The 9,525-nt window shown below is 43.4% G+C and overlaps 1 gene segment (V, D, J or C); it reads right to left on the reverse strand.

The window, feature by feature from the left end:
* Nucleotides 1–3,115: 3,115 nt before the first annotated feature.
* Nucleotides 3,116–3,947, reverse strand: LOC118842770. The segment is given in 2 exon segments: nucleotides 3,116–3,555; nucleotides 3,899–3,947. Coding segments are annotated over 2 exon segments (489 nt in total).
* Nucleotides 3,948–9,525: the final 5,578 nt, after the last annotated feature.

Here is a 9,525-nt window from a genome sequence, read left to right on the forward strand (position 1 = left end):
AAGCTGAGAGGAAGGGGGCTGGGAGGGGAAATTGCAGTTAGGGACCTATATAAACACCCCAATTTTCTGTATCCAGCGTGCTCTCACACTGAGGGAACCCCGGTGCTCCTGGTGTCTGAGTTGCCCTTTCCCGGGATCATAATAAATTTTCCTTTCTACTTTCACCTTGAGATGCCTCTGTTGTAATTCTTGGATTCATAAATCCATGCCAAACAGGGATTTGTCTTTAGCAGTCAGAGGTTAAGTAGTTGTTAAGAAATATGGCCAGCATGAGTCAGAATTAGGACATGATCTTGGCTTTCTTAATTCTCAGGTCAGCTCTCTGTCCATTTTTCCATGTTGCCTCATCTAACCACATATATTTCCATCATTGTAACCATGTCTGTAGCATCTATCTATATCAGCTTTATCACCTATATCATGAGGTCTCTATCCACCTATACTGGGAGAGGAAATGGGTGCAGAGAGATATTGAAAGTTATATTGAGGGGCAGCTAGGTGGTGCAGTGAGTAGAGCACTGGCCCTCGAGTGAGGAGAACCTGAGTTCAAATTAGACCTCAGACACTTTGCACATGTACTAACTGTGTGACCCTGGGCAAGTCACTTAACCCCAATTGCCCTGCCAAAAAAAAAGCAAAAAAGAAATGATTCCCTCCTACCTTCCCAAGTTTATGTCATCTTAACAGCTTTGTGTCCTTTCTGTTCTAGTAAAGCCAGCATACCCCCTCTTCCTGCACACAGCCTTCCATCATTCATTGCCAGGCCTTTGCACAGGTGGCTCCCTCAGACAGCCATGAAGGCCCTCTAAACCTCTACTAGGCAGAATCTCCAGCTTCCTTTGAAGCTCGGCTCAGGTTCCATCCCTCTGCTACTTCTCTCATATATGTCTTCTTTCCCTCTTAAAACTACTCTGTAGACATGAGTTGCCTTCTTCCCAATTGAACTGGAAATTGCCACAGAGGCAGGACCTATTCAGCTATGCTCTATGAATCCATAGCTTTTTGCTCATAATAAGTGATTAGAGTGTTTTTTTTTTAATTTGATGTCCTTGTTAACTTAGGACTAAACCTCCTAATGTGATGAGGACCCTGCTATTGGTGAGTGGTAGACTAGGAGCCACAGTATTGGAGGCCTAAGCCATGAGCTAAGAGCAGATGGATCAGGGAAGACAGAAATGCCTGAAGATGGTTATAAGGACTGTGATCCAGGAAAGCCCATTGAACTTCAGTGATATCAAACGACAGGAGCAAAACTAGAGCTAACCTCTGAGTGCTCCAGTGGAGGAGGATTGAGTGTGACCAGCAGATTTGGGCAGCTGCAATCTGTACCTAAATATTTGTTGGTTTCTTTGTTTTTAATCTGCTCTCTCTAAGTTTCCATACCTCCTGGATAGAGGGGTCACCAGGATTTTTTCTTTAAAAATCTGTGCTCTCAAGACCCTTCAGTTTTTTGTTGTCTTATCCTAAGCCCAGAAAACTAACAGCCTTTCGAGCTGGGATGGGGAGATCATCTTGTGCCTTGAAGACCTTTAGACAGAGTATACTGAAAGTCTGGTAAAATAGGTAGAAACGGGGAAGCTTTCATACCTTAAGCAGGGCCTGTGAAAACCCCCTCGAGTCTACACGTGCCAAAGAAAACTAGGACTCATATGAGATTCATCTTAGGAATCCAATAAACCAGATTAAACCACCCTGGCTAAGATGAGCTCTGGAGACTGAGTCTCTCTGTTTTATGAATTATAAATTATGACCTTAGAAACACAGAAAAGTTCAGATTGAGTGACTAGTATAGGAACAGCTACATTTGATTACAGATAACAAGTAGATTCTTCTCTCTGTCCCCAGCAATTAGATTCCCTGAATCCATGAAAAAGCTCTAAGCCCTGGGGAGGTGGCAGAGATGGCAGGAACTCACAGCTTCAAGGCTTTGGGGGTTCCTCACCTGACTTTGCTCTTGAACCTGCCCCAACAGTCTCTGGAGAAGGTGTGAATTCCAGGAGGCAATGATGAGGGTGTGTTTGAGACTGAGAAGGTCCATGAGAAAAACCTAGGAAAACATCATTCCAACATGAAGGGGTCCTGACATTCACCAGATGAGGTTACTATGGTTGTCCTGAACCTTGAGGAGGCAAAGATTATGTCCACCCTTGTCTCCATTGCCACATTGCAGGAAAAACTCATAAGGGAGAAAATACAAGCCTACAGGTATATTCCATCCCATGCCTGACTGTGCGTTTACCTGGAAGGTGGATATGGGTCAGTCTCTGTGCCCATGGGGGGACCATGATGGTGAGAGATACTGGTTGAGAGGCAGAGACTGAGAGGCTGGAGGCTGAGTCTTTCATTCTTCCCTAATCATTCCTCTCCTGGATAATGGCAATGGACCCATATTTGTTCTCACTGTCTCCAGTCTCTTCTTTCTTCAATTAATTTATCAAGATTGAAGTAATGAATGAACGAATGAATGTGCGAGTGACTGGACAGTAACAATGAAGGAACTGGGCTAGAAGAAGAGTCAGTGCACTGACATTTGCAGGCTCTTCGCCAGAATGGCAAGTCATTGAGGAAGTTTCTGATTTACCTTCACCCTTTAGCTCTCACACAACTAATAGGAAAACCAACTCAGGAAGACAAGTGGTTTGTAGACTCTGCTAGGAATGAAGGAAAGGGAGAAATGAAAGGGAATAAGCATTTATATAGAACCCACTACATTTCAGGCACTAGGAGGTAGGTGCTGCTTTTATCCTCATTTTTCAGTTGAGGAAACTGAGGCAAACAGAGTATGAGTGACAAGTCAAGAGTCATGCAGAAGCATATTATGGGTCCCCAAGATGAACCTGAGCTCAAAATAAGAGAAAGCCTCTTTCCATGACACAAAAGGTTTCAAATGAAACCCTCAGCAGATCCCTCAGCAAATCCATGCCATTGGGTTTCCCACATTTATACACAACCCCCTGAAACCATTCCTATATCAGAAAGATATAGAGAGATAGCTGTGCAATCTCCAACTTACTCTGGCTATAAAAATGTATTGGATCAAGGTGATGCCTCTGGTAAAAGAATGAGAAATATGGGGGTGGGGCAGGGGAAACAGAAGCCCCTGGGAGATGTGAGCCTACCTAGAGAGCAAGGGCTGCTCTGCCCTGGGGACCAGAGGGGAAGCAGGTGCTACTCTGCGATGAATCCCCTGAACAGCCTGAGGAGGTTTTTGTTCAGGGCTGAAGCACTGTGGGAAAGGGGAGCTCTTAGACTGCTGACAGTAATAATCTCCAGCATCCTCAGGCTCCAGGCTGCTGATGGTGAGAGTGAAATCTGTCCCAGACCCACTGCCACTGAACCGGGCAGGAATGCCAGATGCCAGGGTAGTAGCATCATAGATGAGGAGCCTGGGGGCTTGGCCAGGTTTCTGCTGGTACCAGTTTAAGAGTTCATATGTAGTAAAGGCTATCCTTCTGCTAAGGCTCTCACTGGCCTTGCAACTGATGGTGACTGTCTCTCCTGGAGATCTGGACAAGGAGCCTGGAGACTGGGTCAGCACAATGGCCCCACTGGAATCTAGGAAGAACCAAGAATAAGATCAAGACAGAAGTGATTGAACAACGATGTTAAAAGGTAACGACAAGACAATTTTTTTTGGAAAATAATGAATTCCCAAATCTCTGACAATCTATTACATTTGTTATCAAGGCTGGACAGGAACCGTGATTCTCATAGGCCTCACACATGTTTTTTTTATTTTTGTTTTTTATTGGATGACCTGGTCATGCCTGTCAGCCCTTCTGAGCTTGCTGTACTTAAGCTTCCTCACCCATTGGATTGAGGGAATCCTAAGTTTTGTTTTGTTTTCCAGAGAAAACCTCTACTCTTGAAACTCATTCTCTGATCTTCTGTGTCTTACCCTGAGCCCAGAGTACCAAAAGCCAGAGCAGCTGATAACGGGGAATCATCCTGGTCCTTGGAGATCTATAGACAGAGCGCCCTGAGCCCTAAGATAGGCAGGAAGAGGATGCTTTATATCTTGAGCACAGCCTGTGACACATCTCTTAGGTTTTGATATGCAAAAGAGCCCAAGGTCTGTATAAGCCTCACCTCAGGACCCTATCAGCCACATTAGGTCACACGACCTGAAGTTGGTCCTGAGAGACATGCCTTCCTCTTTTTTGTCCCCAAATCAGGGACCACAAGATTGTAGAGAAGTTCATATTTAGTGTCTGACACAGGAATGGTTGTAGTTGGTTGTGGATAATTGAGGGAAGGCTTCTGTCTGTGTCCCAGGACTAGATTCTCTGTAAGCAGGAGAGAGCTCCAACCCCTGGGGAGGTGGCAGAGATGGCAGGAGCTCTGGGTCCCTCACCTGCCTCTACTCATGCACCTACCTCTTTCCCTCCCCATCCTGGAAAAGGTATGAAGTCAAGGGGGCAGTGAAGGGGGTCTAGCCAAGACTAGAGAACCCTTTAGACAGGGTGTCTGAGAAAAACAGGGGGTGAAGGAATCCAGTCAGTCTCTAGGTGACGTCACTGGAGTTAGACTGGCCTTTGAGGTGGCAAACATGATGCCTACTCTGGTCCCCATCTTCCCATCCCAGACATACATTAAAAGTCAAGAGCTAAAAGCCTGTAGCTATGATCTCTACCAAGCCTGGCCATGTCTCAGAATGTGGATCTGGGTCAATCAGTGGGTCCAATCTGAGGCTGTGAAGGGGAGGGTGATTGGCTCAGAAACAGACAAGGAAATTGGAGAATGAGTCATTCACTTCTGGCCAATCATTTCTCTCTATTGGAATCTCTGCCTCTGGTCTCTCCTCTCTCCAATCAATCAACAATGAAGGAATAAATCACAAAGCAATCAGGAAGTTATGGGCAAAACAGAATGCTAAGGCCTGCAGATATAAATGAGAAAGTAGAACAGGGCCTGTTCTTAAGGTGCTCATATTTTCATGGCAGACAAAATATAATATTAATAATAACAATATTATGATTTGCAATAGCTATCATTTACTGAATGCTGTATCTCATTTCATCCTCATAATAGCACTAGCAGGTAGGGTCTATGAGGGAATGGCAGTGAGGCAACATACTGTTCCCATTTCACTGATGAGGAAGCTGAGGCAATCAGCAGTTAAGTGCCATGTTCCTAGGAGCAAAGCTAGTAAATGAATGAGGGAGGATCTGAGCTCAGGCCTTCCTGACTCCAGGCCCAGAACTCTATCCCCTGTACTCACCAGCTGTCAGGTGTCTATAGGTAAAGACATAGATCTATTGTCTGTCTATCCATCTATCCATCCATCTCTCTCTCTCTGTCTGCCCATATCTAGCCACCTGTCTCTTTCTCTCTTATACAGAATGACTTGGGTGTGAGAAGCTCCCAGTCAAAACCTCTCCAGGCAGCTTGGCAACTTCTCTACAAGGTATACTTGAGGGAAGTGCCTCCATCCTTGAGAAGTTAAGGACTTTACTCAGTATTCCTTGGCCAGCATGAGCCAGAAACAGTGCTGGATTCTGGGTTTCTTGACTCTTGCGTAACAATCAATAAACTTTGATTAAATGCCTACACCATGTTATGCATTCTGCTAATTGCTGAAGGGAGAAAAATATGCAAAACACATTCCCTGTCCTCAAGGTCTTACCACCTAATGGGGAGACAACATGTAAACAAATCTACAGAAAATCAAGCACCTTTCTGTCCATTATTCCACATTGCATTTTCTAAATCACATACACAGTCACACACACACACACACACACAGTCACACACATACACATGCTCACACATCTGTATCATTGATAACTACATCTGTATCATCCATATCTATATCTACCTACACTGGGAGAGGAAATGAGGACAGAGAGAACAGAGGGAGGTATGAGTATCCCTTCAAATATTTATGGAAAATTGTGCCACAGCCTGCCACTCATTCCCAACTTCTAACCAATTATTTTGTTCCCTACACCTGATCTGTGTAACCAATCAACATCCATCATTTAGCTTAAACTGAGACAGGTGTTTACCTGCTTTATTAACAGGTACTATCCCTCCTAATAAACTATTATCTTGCTCAGAGAAAATGTGCCTCAGTCTACATTTCCTGAACTCCACCAGTGACAGAAATTAAGTATCTGTTTAGGAATCAGCAAGCATGGGTCAGAAACAGGACAAAATTGTGGGTCTCTTATCACATTTTGATCATATGCTTTACAGTGGGCAAGAATTCTTAGGGAACCTGCAATGTAAAAGGGGACACAATTATATCTTATATAGGGCATTTTGGGGGGAAACATGTGTCAAGTGTCTTGTTTAGTTGTTTTGAGGTGGGATTAGAAAGTGGTTAAGGCATGGTCAAGGAGTAAGTAGTTCTTAAGGTAGCATGCACTTTAAAATCTACAGCACAAGCTTATTATCCAGAGTTCACTGGGAAATAGACCAAGGCGGGGGTGGGGGAGTGGGGGGGGGCCGGGGGGGGCTAGAAGGAAGTGTGGTTTTGAACCTGAAACATCACTAAGTCAGCCAACAGTCAGGGCTAGCTGAAATACCCAGCTTGCTTCCATCAAGTGCCTTGTTAGTCAAGATTATTGTAAGGGAATATACATTTGACTATGTCTAGGATACATATCAGTAAGGTCAGTAGGCAATAAATATTGTTATGTCCCAGTGCACAGCCAATTAGCAATACACAGGGAGTCCAAACTAATAAATTCTACATCTGCAGCTGGCCACAGTATCAGGAGGAGACATAAGTGTTTTCCTAAGGCATGCTGCCTTTGAACTGGAGAGAAACTGCTAGGGCCAATGCTTTGAAGCTAGGGAGAGATGTGATTTTGGAATTCCAGTCCACCACAGGCACCCAAGCAGAGGCTGTTAGAATCAGTGTCCAAGCATAAGCACCCAAGTACCCCATTAGAGCTTCATTCCTAGGTAAATGAGTTTTGCCAGTCACTAGATGAGATCACTGTAGCTGTTCTGAGCATTGTGGAGCAAAATGTTAGGTCTGCCCTTTCCCTATTTTCCCACTCCAGACATGAACTAAAAGTGAGGACCCATCCTGTGGTCCATCCTGTCCCCTGATTGTGACTGTTTCTAGAAGTATGGATCTGGGTAAATCTGTGAGACTATGAAGATGAGGGTCACTAGCTAAGAAATAGAGACAAGGAGAACGGGGAGAGTCATTCACTTCTGGCTAATCACTTCCATTCCGGAGAATTGCAAATGCCCCCATTTGATCCACCTACCTCCAGTCTCTCCTCTCTCCAATTAATCAACAGCGAATGAATACGTGAAAAAGCACTTATGTTTTACCTATTTTTAATATATATGCATATATATACATATATGTATGTATATTGATATATTTCCAATTTCATGTAGAAACAATTTTTAATATTCTTTTGTGAAAATTTTCAGTTTCAAATTCTCCCCCTCCCTTTTCTACCCAATTTGATATATGGTATACATGTGCAATAATGCAAAACATAGATTAATCATGTTGTGAAAGAAAACACAGACAAAGAAAAATGCAGTAAAACATGATGCTTTGATCAGACACTGTCAGCTGAAGAAGAACTTATTAAGCTGTGTGCAAAACAAAATGCTAATGCTGAGGATACAAAGGGAAAAGCAGAAGCAATCCATGCTCCAAAGGCACTCATAATCTAATGGGGATGCAAAATAATAATCATAAAAAGTATTATGATTATATAATTACTGTATAGCTTACATTTTTGACTGCCTTAAAGTTTGAGAAGTACATTAAAATCTTATCCCTTTTTTCCTTATAATGGCACTAGAAGGTAGCTGCTATTAGCTAATAGCACTGATATGTGGTAATATACCTTTTTATTGATTAAGAAACTGAGGCAGTAAAACTTGAAGTGGCATGGTCAGGGTCTCCCAGCTAGTCATTGTCTGAGGCAGGATTTGAACTAAAATTTTCATGAATCAAGCCTCTAGTATCTATCCACTATAGCACCTAGGATATATAAACACAGGTATTATTACAGATATTGATTTCTCCAGATATGATTTGGTCAGATAACGCCCAATGACAAAGATCCACCCATGACACTTGGCATTTTCTCTACGGCTCACAGTCTTAGGGATTTGTCTTTAGCACTCAGAGGTTAAGTAGTTATTAAGAAACATGGCCAGCATGAGTCAGAATTAGGACATGATCTTGGCTTTTTTAATTCTCAGGTCAGCTCTTTGTCCATTTTTCCATTTTGCCTCATCTAACCACATATATTTCCATCATTGTAACTATGTCTGTAGCATCTATCTATATCAGCTTTATCACCTATATCATGAGGTCTCTATCCACCTATACTGGGAGAGGAAATGGGTGCAGAGAGATATTGAAAGTTATATTGAGGGGCAGCTAGGTGGTGCAGTGAGTAGAGCACCAACCCGGGAGTCAGGAGGACCTGAGTTCAAATCCCACCTCAGATACTTGACACATTTATGAGCTGTGTGACCTTGGGCAAGTCACTTAACCACAATTTCTCTGCCAAAAAAAAAAAAAACCTGAAAAAAGTTATATTGACTCAGAGCCCCATTGTTCCCTTCCCAGCTTATCAATCTGTCTTTTAGGGAGGCTCTGTTGAGGAAGGAGACACCAAGTCAGTACCTTTTTGTATTACCTGCTTTTGTCTTGTACCCCTACCTGCAAATTAATCATTTTCTTGCTACCTTGGAGAAAAACTGAGATGCAAGGGCTCACCCTGTCCAGCTGACCTGGACCTCTCTGAAATGTCTTTAGGTTACCCATAAAAGCTGGCCCTGCCTTGAAGTAATTGCTGACCTTAATGGGTCAGCCTGTCAACATGCTGCTACCTTGAAAATCTTTTTACAAAATCTTTTTAGTTCTCTTTCTCACGGGATTTCTGTCATTAATCAAGGTGAAAGCCCAAATGAAGAATTTTACTTTCAAAAGAGAAAAGAGGGAAGCGCGGCAAACCCTTAGCCTATTTTTAAAAAGATGTGACTGAGCCTACCAATGATATTTCAGGAAAGACTTTTAGCCTTGGAGTCTGGCCATTCTAATTAAGTAGCCTTGTGAATTTGATCAGACCATTAAAGCTCTCTGATTTGGCAAATCTTGGGGAAGTCCCACTGAATCCAGCTTTGAAGCTAAGGATCCAGCAGCCAGGAGGCTTGAAGAGAAGGGGGATCCAGCAGGCACAGGCATGGGGATTAGGAGTTCCTTCATAAGTGAGGATCCTGGGTTGTAGAGAGAGTAAGCCTCATAAAATCAAAAGCACTTGCAGTTTTCCAAATTCCCTTGTGCCCTAGAGAATTGTGAGAATTGGGCACATACTTCTAGATAGGGCATCCCCAATTTGGCCAAAGGTCTGCTCAGGCCTCATACCCATTTGATCGCACTGGAGGCTGAGAGTGTCAGGCCCAAAAAGCACCTCCAAGCCTTTGTAGGTGCTTGGAGAGTGACCACCACTGCAAATCAAGAAAGGGATAGGGAGAGAGGAGGCTTATATTCCTTCTGGTCTTGACTGGAGATGGGCTTGAGGGTGTCAGGCA

The sequence above is a fragment of the Trichosurus vulpecula genome, chromosome 3, assembly GCF_011100635.1.
Source record: "Trichosurus vulpecula isolate mTriVul1 chromosome 3, mTriVul1.pri, whole genome shotgun sequence".
Classification (NCBI taxonomy): domain Eukaryota; kingdom Metazoa; phylum Chordata; class Mammalia; order Diprotodontia; family Phalangeridae; genus Trichosurus; species Trichosurus vulpecula.